Source organism: Equus przewalskii, chromosome 8 (assembly GCF_037783145.1).
Source record: "Equus przewalskii isolate Varuska chromosome 8, EquPr2, whole genome shotgun sequence".
NCBI lineage: Eukaryota > Metazoa > Chordata > Mammalia > Perissodactyla > Equidae > Equus > Equus przewalskii.
The window spans coordinates 20,337,354-20,352,524 of record NC_091838.1 but is presented as its reverse complement, the minus strand read 5'-3'; the positions used below and the strand labels follow the sequence as shown (position 1 = coordinate 20,352,524).

The 15,171-nt window shown below is 37.4% G+C and overlaps 1 protein-coding gene across 1 annotated transcript in view; it reads right to left on the bottom strand.

Moving 5' to 3' along the window:
- Positions 1-7,915: 7,915 nt before the first annotated feature.
- CYP7B1 (cytochrome P450 family 7 subfamily B member 1) overlaps positions 7,916-15,171 on the bottom strand; it is a 175,474-nt gene continuing 168,218 nt past the window's right edge. Inside the window, exon 6 of the mRNA XM_008516147.2 lies at positions 7,916-13,438. Within this exon, the coding sequence (XP_008514369.2) occupies positions 13,151-13,438 (288 nt within the window). The 3' untranslated portion in view covers positions 7,916-13,150. The remainder of the gene's footprint in view (positions 13,439-15,171) is intronic.

Sequence of the window (15,171 nt, the reverse complement as noted above, 5' to 3'; positions counted from 1 at the left end):
ACTATGGAGGATCGCAGTGGCATACATACTCAAATTCTCTCTGCCACTCAGCTGTTACTTACAGTATGGTGCCCTATAGGGTAGTTATTGTGGAGGATTATCCCCAAAGGTCAAGGGTTAACTGAGATCTTCAACTGGCTAAGACCTGGGACTACTCTTTAGTTTAACTTTTTGCAAGCATTGTTTAGTCTGAGGACTTTCTTCTTTAAAAATGAATACAATTTTATAGCTTCTCTGTAAGTCTAAAGTTAGTTCAAAATAAAGTTTTTAAAAAATGAATACCTAATTTCAAAACACAGAGAAAGTACTCCTTCCTGTATACTTTGAGATTCACAAAAAAATTCAGAATCATTTCAAATTCTTAAAAAAATCCATTAAAGTATAAAACAAAGGCATTAAATATATTGTACAGTTCTTAGAAGTTATGGAATAAAAGTACCTTTCATTTAAACATTAATTTAAACATAAAAGACAAAAGATTTTATTTAAAAATGTGGGTTATTTGTCAGGTAATAATGATATACATTTTACATTAACTACAAAGGCTAGTTCTTAGACATAAAAGTTATATGTATTAAATGTTTTCTTGCAAACAAATAAAAATCTCCAACCAATCTGTGCTTTGTATTTATTAGTATTTAAAAATTTACTCAATGATGAGTCATTAGATATTAGTCCCTTTACCTGTTACTTATATCCCTCTAATTTCTCCTATAAGCACAAAATATTGTAAGGAAAATAAAATGCTTCATGAGTCTCTCTCTAACATTTACTTTCCTTGTAGTCTGTAATATATCATGTCTTTTCTTTTTTTTTTTTTTTTTTTTTATTAATGTTATGATAGATTACAACCTTGTGAGATTTCAGTTGTACATTTTTGTTAGTCATGTTGTGGGTACACCACTTCCCCCTCCGTACCCTCCCCCCACCCCCCCTTTTCCCTGGTAACCACCAATCAGATCTCCTTCTCAATATACTAATTTCCACCTATGAGTGGAGTCATATAGAGTTCGTCTTTCTCTGACTGACTTATTTCGCTTAACATAATACCCTCGAGGTCCATCCACATTGTTGTGAATGGGCCAATTTCGTCTTTTTTTATGGCTGAGTAGTATTCCATTGTGTATATATACCACATCTTCTTTATCCAATCATTAGTTTCTGGGCATGTAGGCTGGTTCCACGTCTTGGCTATTGTAAATAATGCTGCAATGAACATAGGGGTGCAACGGACTCTTGAGATATCTGATATCAGGTTCTTAGGATAGATACCCAGTAATGGGATGGCTGGGTCATAGGGTATTTCTATTTTTAACTTTTTGAGAGATCTCCATACTGTTTTCCATAGTGGCTGTACCAGTTTGCATTCCCACCAACAGTGTATGAGGGTTCCTCTTTCTCCACAACCCCTCCAACATTTGTCGTTCTTGGTTTTGGATGTTTTTGCCAATCTAACGGGGGTAAGGTGATATCTTAGTGTAGTTTTGATTTGCATTTCCCTGATGATTAGCGATGATGAACATCTTTTCATGTGTCTATTGGCCATATTCATATCTTCTTTTGAGAAATGTCTGTTCATGTCCTCTGCCCATTTTTTGATCGGGTTGTTTGTTTTTTTGTTGTTAAGCAGTGTGAGTTCTTTGTATATTATGGAGATTAACCCTTTGTCGGATAAGTGGCTTGTAAATATTTTTTCCCAATTAGTGAGCTGTTTTTTTGTTTCAATCCTGTTTTCCCTTGCCTTGAAGAAGCTCTTTAGTCTGATGAAGTCCCATTTGTTTATTCTTTCTATTGTTTCCCTCAACTGAGGAGTTACAGTGTCTGAAAAGATTCTTTTGAAACTGATGTCAAAGAGTGTACTGCCTATATTCTCTTCCAAAAGACTTATTGTCTCAGGCCTAATCTTTAGGTCTTTGATCCATTTTGAGTTTATTTTGGTGTGTGGAGAAAAAGAATGGTCAATTTTCAATCTTTTGCATGTGGCTGTCCAGTTTTCCCAGCTCCATTTGTTGAAGAGACTTTCTTTTCTCCATTGTAGGCCCTCTGCTCCTTTGTCGAAGATTAGCTGTCCATAGATGTGTGGTTTTATCTCTGGGCTTTCAATTCTGTTCCATTGATCTGTGGACCTGTTTTTGTACCAGTACCATGCTGTTTTGATCACTGTAGCTTTGTAGTATGTTTTGAAATCGGGGATTGTGATTCCGCCGGCTTTGTTTTTCTTGCTCAGGATTGCTTTAGCAATTCGCGGTCTTTTGTTGCCCCATATGAATTTTAGGATTGTTTGTTCAATTTCTGTGAAGAATGTTCTTGGGATTCTGATTGGGATAGCATTGAATCTGTATATTGCTTTAGGTAGTATGGACATTTTAACTATGTTTATTCTTCCGATCCATGTGCAAGGGATGTCTTTCCATCTCTTTATGTCATCGCCTATTTCTTTCAAGAGAGTCTTGTAGTTTTCATTGTATAGATCCTTCACTTCCTTGGTTAAGTTTATCCCAAGGTATTTTATTCTTTTCGTTGCTATTGTGAATGGGATAGAGTTCTTGAGTTCTTTTTCTGTTAGTTTATTGTTAGTGTATAGAAATGCTACTGATTTATGCACGTTAATTTTATACCCTGCTACTTTGCTGTAGTTGTTGATTATTTCTAATAGTTTTTCTGTGGATTCTTTGGGGTTTTCTATGTATAAGATCATGTCGTCTGCAAACAATGAGAGTTTTACTTCTTCGTTACCTATTTGGATTCCTTTTATTTCTTTTTCCTGCCGAATTGCTCTGGCCAGCACCTCCAGAACTATGTTGAATAGGAGTGGTGAAAGTGGGCACCCTTGTCTTGTTCCTGTCCTCAGAGGGATGGCTTTCAGCTTTTGTCCATTGAGTATGATGTTGGCTGTGGGTCTATCATATATGGCCTTTATTATGTTGAGGTACTTTCCTTCTATACCCATTTTACTGAGGGTTTTTATCATAAATGGGTGTTGGATCTTGTCGAATGCTTTCTCTGCATCTATTGAGATGATCATGTGGTTTTTGGTTTTCATTTTGTTAATGTAGTGTATCACGTTGATTGACTTGCGGATGTTGAACCATCCCTGTGTCCCTGGTATAAATCCCACTTGATCATGGTGTATAATCTTTTTGATGTATTGCTGTAATCGGTTTGCCAAAATTTTGTTGAGGATTTTTGCATCTATGTTCATCAGTGATATCGGCCTGTAGTTCTCCTTCTTTGTGTTGTCCTTGTCAGGTTTGGGGATCAGAGTGATGTTGGCTTCATAGAATGTGTTAGGGAGTTCTCCATCTTTCTCAATTTGCTGGAACAGTTTGAGGAGAATAGGTATTAAGTCTTCTTTGAATGTTTGGTAGAATTCTCCAGAGAAGCCGTCTGGTCCTGGACTCTTGTTTTTGGGGAGGTTTTTGATTACCGTTTCTATTTCCTTACTTGTGATTGGTCTATTCAGATTCTCCATTTCTTCCTGATTCAGTTTGGGGAGATTGTAGGAGTCTAGGAATTTGTCCATTTCTTCCAGGTTGTTCAATTTGTTGGCATATAGTTTTTCATAGTATTCTCTTATGATCTCTTGTATTTCATTGGTATCTGTTGTGATTTCTCCTCTGTCATTCCTGATTTTATTAATTTGCGATTTCTCTCTTCTTTTCTTGGTGAGTCTGGCTAGGGGTTTGTCAATTTTGTTAATTCTTTCGAAGAACCAACTCTTTGTTTCATTGATCCTTTCTATTGTCTTTTTTGTTTCAATATCGTTTATTTCTGCTCTTATTTTTATTATTTCCCTCCTTCTACTGACTCTGGGTCTTGTTTGTTCTTCTTTTTCTAGTTCTGTTAGGTGTCGTTTGAGGTTGCTTACGTGAGCTTTTTCTTGTTTAGTGAGGTGAGCCTGTATTGCGATGAATTTCCCTCTTAGGACTGCTTTTGCTGCATCCCAAATGATTTGGTATGTCGTGTTCTCATTTTCATTTGTCTCCAGATAATATTTGATTTCTTCTTTAATTTCTTCAATGATCCATTGTTTGTTGAGAAGCGTGTTGTTTAGTCTCCACATTTTTGCACCTTTCTCTGCTTTTTTCTTGTAGTTGATTTCTAGTTTAATAGCGTTATGATCAGAAAAGATGCTTGATATTATTTCAACTCTCTTGTATTTATTGATGTTTGCTTTGGTTCCCAAAATATGGTCAATCCTTGAGAATGTTCCATGTGCACTTGAGAAGAATGTGTAACCTGCTGTTTTTGGATGAAGTGTTCTATATATATCTATTAAGTCCATCTGGTCTAATTTTTCATTTAATTCTATTATTTCCTTGTTGATTTTCTGTCTGGATGTTCTGTCCATTGGTGTTAATGGTGTGTTGAGGTCCCCTACTATTATTGTATTGTTGTTGATGTCTTCTTTTAGATCTATTAAGAGTTGCTTTACAAATTTTGGTGCTCCTGTGTTGGGTGCGTATATATTTATAAGTGTTATGTCTTCTTGGTGGAGAGTCCCTTTTATCATTATATACTGTCCCTCTTTGTCTTTCTTTATCTGTTTTGCTTTGAAATCTACCTTGTCTGATATTAGTATAGCGACACCTGCTTTCTTTTGTTCATTATTAGCTTGGAGTATTGTTCTCCATCCCTTCACTCTGAGTCTGTGTTTGTCTTTGGGGCAGAGGTGTGTTTCCTGGAGGCAGCATATTGTTGGATCTTGTTCTTTGATCCATCCTGCCACTCTGTGTCTTTTGATTGGGGAGTTCAATCCGTTTACATTTAGAGTGATTATTGAGACGTGGTGGCCTACCACTACCATTTTGTGTCTTGTTTTCCGGTTTTCTTCAGTTTCCTTTGTTTCTCGTCCCATGGTTTAATCTGTTCTGATGTAGAGCTGCTACTCTCTGTTGTTGTCCTTCTACTTATCTCCTCTGCTCTTGGTTTTGTAGTCCCTTTCCTTTTTTGGATTTTTCAGGAATGAGGGTTTTCCTGAGGATTTCCTGAAGAGGAGGTTTTGTGGCAATGAACTCCCTTAATTTTTGTTTATCTGGGAAAGTTTTTATTTCTCCATCGTATTTGAAGGATATTTTCGCTGGGTAGAGAATTCTCGGCTGTAGGTTTTTGTCCTTCAGATTTTTGAATATATCATTCCACTCTCTTCTAGCCTGTAAAGTTTCTGCTGAGAAATCTGCTGATAGCCTGATGGGGGTTCCTTTGTAGGTTAGTTTCTTTTGCCTGGCTGTCCTTAATATTTTCTCCTTGTCGTTGACTTTTGCTAGCTTCACTACTATATGGCGTGGAGTTGGTCTTCTTGCATTGATAAAGTTTGGAGATCTATTGGCTTCTGTCACCTGAAGATCCATCTCCCTCACCAGATTTGGGAAGTTCTCAGCCATTATTTCTTTGAATAGGTTTTCTGCCCCTTTCTCCTTCTCTTCTCCCTCTGGTATACCTATAATCCTTACGTTGCATCTCCTAATTGTGTCTGATAATTCTCGGAGAGTTTCTTCATTTCTTTTAAGTCTTGCTTCTCTCTCCTCCTCTGCCTGCAACAATTCTATATTGCCATCTTCCAAATTGCTAATTCTTTCCTCCATATTATCGGCCCTACTGTTCAGAGCATCTAGATTTTTCTTAATCTCCTCTATTGTGTTCTTCATTTCCAGTATTTCTGTTTGGTTCTTCTTTATCGTATCAAACTCTTTTGTGACATAGCTCCTGAACTCGTTGAGTTGTCGGTCAGAATTCTCTCTTAACTCAGTGAGTATTTTAATGATGGCTGTTTTGAAGTCATCATCATTTAGGTTATATATCTCATTTTCTTTGGGATTGTTTTCTGTGTATTTGTTACTTTCTTTCTGTTCTGGAGATTTGATGTATTTTTTCATATTGCTTGATGATGTTGATTTGTGCCTCCGCATGGAGATAGAGTTTAGTTGCTCCTTTCACTTGTTTCAGCTGCTGCGGTGGGGGGAGCAGCTGTTTATACTTCACCAACCAGGAACCCTGTCCGTAGTTGCTAACTGGGCCTGGGCCCCTCTTCGTAGCCACAGTGGCCCTTTGGATTCCCTCCTCTGCCGTGGGGGCCGTCACGGGGGGCTTCAGACTGCAGGTGCCTACTGTTGTTGCCCACCTAGATGCGCTCTCTCCTTGGGGTCTGCAACGGTGTTATGGGCTTTTCCAGCGGCCAGGGGTGGGATCACTTTTATTTGTCGCTCGGTTGCTGTCGGCACCCACCAAATCTCACTTGTCCTCTATGGGTCGCAGGAGAGCTATTGGCATCTTCTACAGTCTGTGGTTAGTACACCTAGCTATGCTGCTTTTGCCCTGGGGTCTTCCAGCCTTGTGGCTGGCGGCTGGGTGCCTTCTACTGGTGCTGTGCCGAGGCTTTCCCTAAGGCTTCTGTGAGCCTGTAGGGTTTCCCCCTAGGCTACTAAGCTGGGTCTCTGGAACTCTCTCCAGCCCCAGTCCTCTCCGAGATCTCCGGCAATCCCTAGCCTCACCTGGTGGGCAACGGCAGCTGGGGGTCGCCCCGCCCTCTGGGCTTCTCTCCGGGCCTCTGCCGGGAGCTCTGAATGCTCAGCGTGGCCCCTCTGCTACCGGCAGACAGAGAGTTTTGTCTGCTGCCCAGGCGGAGCTCCGGCGCTTCTCCACCGGATCGCCGGACCCGCCTTTGAAAGTTCCCCCGCCCCGGTCCTCTCCGAGATCTCCGGCAATCCCTAGTCCCACGGGGCGGGCAACGGCAGCTGGGGGTCGCCCCGCCCTCTGGGCTTCTGTCCGGGCCTCTGCCGGGAGCTCTGAATGCTCAGCGTGGCCCCTCTGCTACCGGCAGACAGAGAGTTTTGTCTGCTGCCCGGGCGGAGCTCCGGCGCTTCTCCACCGGATCGCCGGACCCGCCTTTGAAAGTTCCCCCGCCCCGGTCCTCTCCGAGATCTCCCTATATCATGTCTTTTCTTATAAAAATGAATACATTTAGGAATTGAGAACATAGACCATACCTCAAATAAGTAACAATAAACTCTATCAAATGTACTTCAAATTATCCAGCATAACCACTGAGTATTTTTTCTAGCTATCTATATCCTGAATAGAAAATGCACATTATTACTCAGATGACCATGGCTAATTCCAGACAGTTCTGCAAAATGTTAATTTACTCAATAAGTGTTTTTTAGAGTAACATTGAAAGCAAAGGCAATCATTTCACAGATTGTCCATTTAATGACATAATTTACCCTAATTGTGAAATCATACTGAACTGACTAGTTCAAATGCACAGGAACACCTTTGGAGGCTAAGGCAAGTTCCTGTAAAATGTTGATGACTCACGGGAGTGTTTCTTAGAAAAGCCAAGTGTCCCAGTGCAATGGTGTATGGACAGTTACTGAAGGAGCCACATTTCATTTCATCAACAGCATTCTGTATTATAGACTTTATTTACAGTTTGGATTTCAGTTTTCTGAATAAACAGAATACTGTCCAATATTATTCAGCTTCATTCATTATCTGTGTAAACTGATCTGCACAACACAAAGACCACATCTCATGGGCTCTCTCTCCCATTTCTTGGTGTTCTTAAAAAGTACGTCACTCCACAGAATAAGAATTATTAAGAATTGTAGCCTAGCAAGGTCAGCTTGCCTCAAATAAACTTATTAAAACACTTCTTAGTCACTGATATTTCTTGGATCTGTTTTTATTTCCCACATAAGTTAAAATATATTGAAAACCACTCTGAATATAACGGTTGATGTACTTTTAGAGAAAGTATCAGAAAATAAGAAAATATGTATATGTGTGCATGGGGAATGGGATGTGGGGCTATTCAGACAGCAAAATTACGTCCCAAATAATTTGATACTTGTAATCAAATCTTCTATCATCCAACACGTTCTCGTAGGGAAATAAGGAGACACAGTCAGTCACCTGTGCTTTAAAAGTTGATTTATTGAATACTTGTAAATAAAAGAAAATTAAGTAGATTTACAAATCATTTGCTTTTCTCACCTAACATCTTTTTAAGATAATTTGCCTCCTCATAACCACATATATATGATTTTAAAAATCAAAAGATAATATGAAACCAGCTATTCAGGACAAGTTTTTTACAATATATAGCACTCCTCGGCCTAAAAAACATTTTTAAACATAAGTATTGCCAAATTATCTCCTATTTAAAACTGTGCCACAGAGTTTTTCATGAGTTCAATTTATCTTACTCAAGAAAGTATTATAAACAAAATAAACATTTAAGCTAAAAAGTTCACACATCAGCGATCACTGATTGAGATTAACACTATGAAGTAACATAAGTAATAATTGTTTTAGAGAAATACCAGAGTTTTATGTGATTGCTCATTATAATTTAAAATGATGCTACAGGGAATGTAATCTTGGCTTGCTAACTTTTTCTTAATTGAGTATGTGAATATGAATACCTAATAATGCAATGCAAGTAAATAATAGCCTGCAATATGGGTGAATTTAATAGCTTAAAATGGTGCACATTCTAAGGGCATATAATTCTTGTTTTATAATTATTGACAGTATTTTATACTAAGATCAAAACCAAGATAATTTTTGTGCTTTGATTTTTGAAATTGATTTTAAGATTCCACTGTTAAATTAGAAGATGCTTATGGGAAATGTTACCAAAATTATTTTTTTATGAGAAAATAGAAATAATCATGCAAATTTTGAGTTTGTAACTCTGTTGCCTTAGACTTGTGACCTAAAGTTTAACGATAAAATGGAGAAGATATCAGCCTGCCTGATTTGGTGATAAAGAGCTGTTCAGAGCATCTAGCTTCAAAGCATTTAGTCTTTTCCTAACTGAATGCTTCCTTACTGTTGGTCATCAATATAACACAATTTTATTGGTTATTTACTTTAATTTGAAACTTAGAGGAGGCTGTAAAAATAAAAAGACAGATTCTTATAATACGTAAAATATAGTTTTTAGGAAATTCTGGAGCCTCAATGACCGTATTTGGTTTTGGTTATTTTTACCATAATCATAATACCTGAAATATATGTTTTGTTGAGTGTAATTATGCATGGAGTAATTTCTCACTACAGAACACTACTTTGGAATGGGTAATGATGGAGGGTTAGTTAGAACAAGTGATGTCAGAATTTTAGAATAATTTTAAAGAGATGAATTTACTACTTACAACTACATTTATAAAAAATTAGTTGTGTTTGTCTTGTTTTCCCTAATAAATTTTGTGCTCCTGAAGACAGGTAAGCCAATACATAGCATCATATCTAGAATAGGGGAAATACTCAATAAATGTTTGACTGAAAAAATGAATAGTGAATTGTCTATTGACTAAAACGTTATTCCCTTTAACAAATACATAAGAACAGTTTTTAAAAGGCACAACGACGTTAAAATATCTCTTTTACAACTTTACATTTGCGTATTACATCATACACTTTTCAAAATAAGTTGACACATCTTACTGTGTTTAATCCTCATAATGAACCCTGGTGTCGAAAAGGCCTTATTATTATTTTTTTCGCAAATAAGGAAACTGCAACTCTAAGAGGTAAAGTGACTTGATGATAACAAACCAGTTATATCACAGCTGGAATCCATGTCATTTAACTTATTTTTGCGTGACATCTTTTCTATTCATAAACACTCTTTAAATTACTAAATTTAAGCCTGTCATATGATTCTCTTGTTTTGGTTCTACTGTCTATTGCTTTTAGATAATATTTTCTCAACCCTTTTATTTATTCTTACTTTCTATTCTAAATTCCTGTGCACACTTTTAATTATAAATTCAACAGAAATTAGAATGGAATAATTTCCTGTTATCTTCCTGCTGTAACATCACAAAAGTGTATTACTAAGATGAATTTAAGAATATGGAAGTTTCCACTTGAGGCAATATGGCAGACTAGATGTCCTAGTACAAAATGAACAGGCTATGCTGTGGCAGGCAGGAAATAAAGTCTAGGGCCAAAGTTGGTGTGTGTGTGTGCATGAAGTCCAAGACCTCAGCTCAAAGCCAAGAACTTGCAAAGGCAACATCCTTAGTAGATGAACTAGAAAGAAACCTTGCTCCACAGAGTAAGACTGGGTATACTTGCTTGTCTCAGCGACGGCTCTCGGTGAAGGAGGAAAAAACCCTAGAAAGTCCCTTCTGTCTATTCCTAATCATAGGATTGCACTGTAGCTGATTTAGGGCTAGAACCCACCCTACCTATGTGGCTCCTAGCCCCATCCCTCATCGCCTCTTGAAATACTCAAGCTGAAAATTTAGTGATCTGAATTTGATAGCAACATCAGCAGTCAGACAAAAGCAAACGCAAATTCTCTCTAGAGGAATATTTTAAACTCAGGTCTTAAAAATTTCCAGAGATAAAATTCCAAGGAACATAGGCGTAGTAAAGAAGCCATCCTGAGTAAAAGAAAAACAAACAAACAACAGAATCAGACCCACCAAACACATGATTTGGAAATCTCAAATATAGACTATAAAACAGGTTTCTTAACTATTTAAAGAAATGAAGGAGGATATTGAGTGTATGATGAAGGAACAAGATATTATTCAAAATAACAAGGCAGATATGAAGATAAAAGAACTCTCAAACTGAAAACGTAATAATTCAATTTAGCAAACTCAGTGGAATTGAAAACCTGAAAGCTGACAAATTGGCAGTTGGCACTCTGACTCAAAATCAACCCTGGAGACCCCACAGAAGGGAGAGGGTCTTAAGGGTCTGAGGACGGAACAGAACAAATCTAAACCATCTCAGAGAACGAAGGCTGTCATGGACTAAATGTCTGTGTGTGTGTGTGATTTGGGACAGGGCGGTTAAGGACGGGCTTTGCAGCAGCCCGTTGTGGATGGTGGTTGGGCACAGCAGGGGGAGGATGTATAGGGGTAGAGTTTTTAGGTTCTGCTTTGGCTCTCCCCCAAATTAACTGTCCCACAGACACAGTTTTCATCACTGGGTGAACAGATCACTAAAATACGGTGGGTGTACATTACTGAATACTATGCAGCAGTTAGAAGCAATAGATTAAATATACAAAGCAATGTAGATGTATTCTTAAAAACATACAGCTTAGTAAGAAAACTGAGAATAATATGATTTATAGAAAATACATTTATGTAAATTAAAAACATATGCACCCAGGATAATAATATATGTTTTATAAAAACATACACAAATAAAAGGATGCACATCGAACACATTAGAATGTTTGCCTATGATGGGAAGAGTTATGATGGTTGGAATTAGAGATAAAATAGAATAAGTAAATAAAGTCAGAGAGGCCTTGCTTGGACCAATTATCATTGTGTACCATGAATTAAGGTGTATAAGGAGTATGATTACTCAATTTTATGAACCTAAGGCTAAAATAAAAAGAAGGAAGAAACAAATTCAATGGATAAGTTAAAGAGCAGATTAGATACATTGAATGGAGAATAAACCAGAAGAGAGATCTAAAGAAATTACCTAGAATGTAAATTGGAGAAAGACAAATATGAGGAGAAAAGGTCAAAGAGCATGGAGTATAGAGTGAGAGGATCTAAAACAGAGCCTGAGAGAGGTACTATTCAGAGATAATGGTTGAGAATATCCCACACTTGATGAAAGACACACATTCTCAGACCCAAGAAGCACCATGAGGTGCAACCAGGATAAACAGGCAGAAACTAAGAACATCAAAGGCAAAGAGAACACGTTAGAGCTGTCAGAGCGAAAAGGCAGACTACCGACTGAATAATTAAACGGACCAAAGGCTACTAACCTCCTGGTAACAACAATGGAAGCCTTAAGAACATGCAATGTCTTCAAAGCGCTGTGAGGAAATGACTGTTACCCTAGACTTGTGCATCTAGTGAAATCATCTTTGAAGAACAAGGGCAAAAATGAAAACATTGTCAATCAAGCAAAACCAGAATTTAGACCAATAGACCTTCACTAAGGAACCTTTAGAGCACGTACTTTGGGATGCAGAAAATAAACGCTGGAAAATCTATTTACTTATTAAGTATAGTGAGCATTTTATAACGTTATGTTAAAAATTCAGTTTCCTTTTTAAAAAACAATAGCACATTTCTGAAATATTAGAAGTTCCAACTAATGCAGCATGAATTAACTGGTTTTTATTACCTACTTTGCTTGTTTATATACAGCAGCATCATTTATGTCAGATGCCAGACAATCACTGGGTAATCTGATATTAGAAATCTTTGAATCATCGACACAATGCTGCATTATGGCATGTGAAATTATACTGCATTACATAATGTTGTAATTCAAAATAATACAAGTAAACTCCAAGTCCAAAAGGTGAGGTGTTGAGAACAAATATTGCTATCTAGTTTCTCAGTTTATATAAGTGGAAGCATTTAGGAGAGAGTTAATTGCAATGCTAGCATAACCTTTATAGTTTATACTAAAGCCAAATGCTACAATCAATCCTGTAATGATTTCAACATTTCCTCCTACAATAAACCTAATACTAATGTCTAGGGCAATTGCTGAATATATAATAGGTTTTGTGTGTTCTTATACATTAAATCTTAGCAGTATCTAACTTGAATAGCAGTGTTCTTATATAACAAGAAATTTTGTTCTATTGAACTATAGTATACAAAGTAATAAAGAGCATTTATGGCTGATTAAATATTGAAGTGAAGTTGAAGCATTTAATCTACTGCAAAACTCATTTAATGCAAACGTAGCCTGGCAATATAGATATTATTGATATTATACTTGAAGGGAACATTTCATCCAGTGCATCTCATGGAAATTTAATTTCCTTCTTCTCTGAGAACTTGGAATTTGTTAGACTGTGTCCATTTCCAGCACAAATTTCCAGTAGCACATAAAGTGCATTTTTATTATTAGAAAAGAATTTGAGTGACAAACCCCACAGTGCCACATCTATTGATGTGAAGGCACATTTACTATGACAGGTGAAAATCACAATATGTAGAAACTTAAAAAAAAACTATTTTAAGTTTATCATCATGTTGATTTTGGTGTCCATTTTCATGCCATCATCCTGTTTTATTTTATGATGGATTTTGCTTTTGCAAAGCAATTACATTTGCAGAAATTAAAACCACATAGATGAGCTGAGGACATTTAGGTTAGTTTTGATGGATTTCTTTTCTTTCCTTGAGCTTCTTTAAGTTTTTACTTTGTACCTAAATGAAACATCAGAATCCGGATGCTGAATACCAAACAAAAGGCGGCTGCGGTTTAGTTCGATAGGTTTTTGGTCCATTATTTCTAAATCAAAATAAGTTAAAAGTACAACTAACAATTGCTTTATTTCCATAATTGCCAAAAATCGGCCTGGACATTTGCTGGCTCCAAATCCAAATGGCAATAGGTAATATTTCAGCTTCTTCCCTCCTTTGAAAAAGGTAGTTTTCTTCTTACCGTCTTCTACAAAACGATCAAATCTAAACTCCTGCAAAGAAGAATAAAGAGAGTTAAAATTAAAAATTTACGTGAAATAGCTGGAGTGCAGGTCCACAAAGTTGCCAGCTCTCCTTGCCTGTCTTAAACGGCTCCTTTTAATCCAGCAAACAGCAGAAAGTAAAACTTGACTGAGGGCGAATGCTTTCAGGAAATTACTTCTCCCGTATCAAAGTGAAACCCAAACACCTATATGACTTTTCTTCCCAATTCACATTTCTTTCCTACACTGTTTCCTAAGTAGAGAGGCAGTACCTCTATTTTTGCTACTGGCACTTGATATACCAGTGTTGGGAGGAAGGTAAGGGCTCCTGCTCTGCCACCACGGTTACTACGGAACAATGAAGCCGACCGGCCACAGAGGCTGCCTAACTGAGGAGCCCTAATAAGCCTGTGTCTATCCCTTCCCAGTTGGCTACTGATGCACGAGAACTATGAGTTTGGGGTTCCGTGCTTACGTTTGGATTAAACAGATATAAAATAATAACATTCACATAATGCACTAGAGAGGGATTAAGCCCACAAAGTTGGTCTTGCTTGTTTTGTGATGTTGTACTGAATTTCTCCTATGACAGTTCCATTAGAATGAACTCTCTTTGGGTTAACTCTAGGCTGGCAGGTGTTTCTGATATGTTTTCATAAACGAGTTATATTTCTTGTTACTGAAAATGATGGGACTGGTTTTTCTAGGGGGTTTGGTCCGCCATCTTAATTTACTCTCACTTGAGTTTCCGAGAGGACACTGAGTGACCTTATTTCAGCCCATGGTGAATTAAATCACTGATTAAATTAATGCACGTGGCATGCATGAAAAAGACCAAGTAGTTCCTGGACTTGGTGCTCATTAGCATTAGACCTGCTCAGCACACAACTTTGATAAACTACATGAAGTCAAAGGCAAAGAAGCAGGTCACATCAAAAGCATTTCAGCTTTCAGCAAACACCTTACAATATGTGGAAAAATTCTGAATCCATGACAAATGATCTAATTTTTTCACTCAGTGCCAGTATTAATGCCTGCAAAATCATTTCCTTTAAAAGTATTGGGTTTATCTTCATTTATCTAGGATACTTATTTTGATAAATATCCAAGCTTAGAAAACACACTTTGTGTAGTTTCTATTGTCCCCTCCAACTTGCAAGTTGATGAAATCATAATGGGAAAATTAATCTGCATTAGAACACAAGTGTATTCTCCCACAGACAGTTCTGGGATGAATCTGAATAGGCTCTAAACAGTGCTCAACTAAAAGTATCTGTTCATTTCTGTAGTAATGGATAAGGACACTCTTTGTTCACATACACTTTGTTACTGGAGATAAGAGTTACAATATGGCACTCTCTCCTGGTGATCTTTTTCCATTCTGGGGACCAGGCCTGCTTGCTTGATTTCAGTACTGCCTCCTCTTTCTCACTGACCAATCAGAGGAGACCAGGACTCTTCCCAAGAGTTGCTTGCTTAGGTCAAATCAGTGTAAGTCAACTTACAATAAGTCAGGAACTTGCATGGCTTTCTTGAACTTCTTCGTGAAAGCAATGTGCTGCCCTCTGAGAGGCCATAGTGATAAACGCATCATGCTCCCTCTTCCCTGTAACTTTCACTTAGTGTTTACATTTCCTCAAATTTCTTGTCAATCATAATGTCACTCCTCCAGTTTTCCATATTTAATTTCCTCATAATAAACATCTGAGAAGTTCCTATTTAGTTATTTACAGTAAGAAACC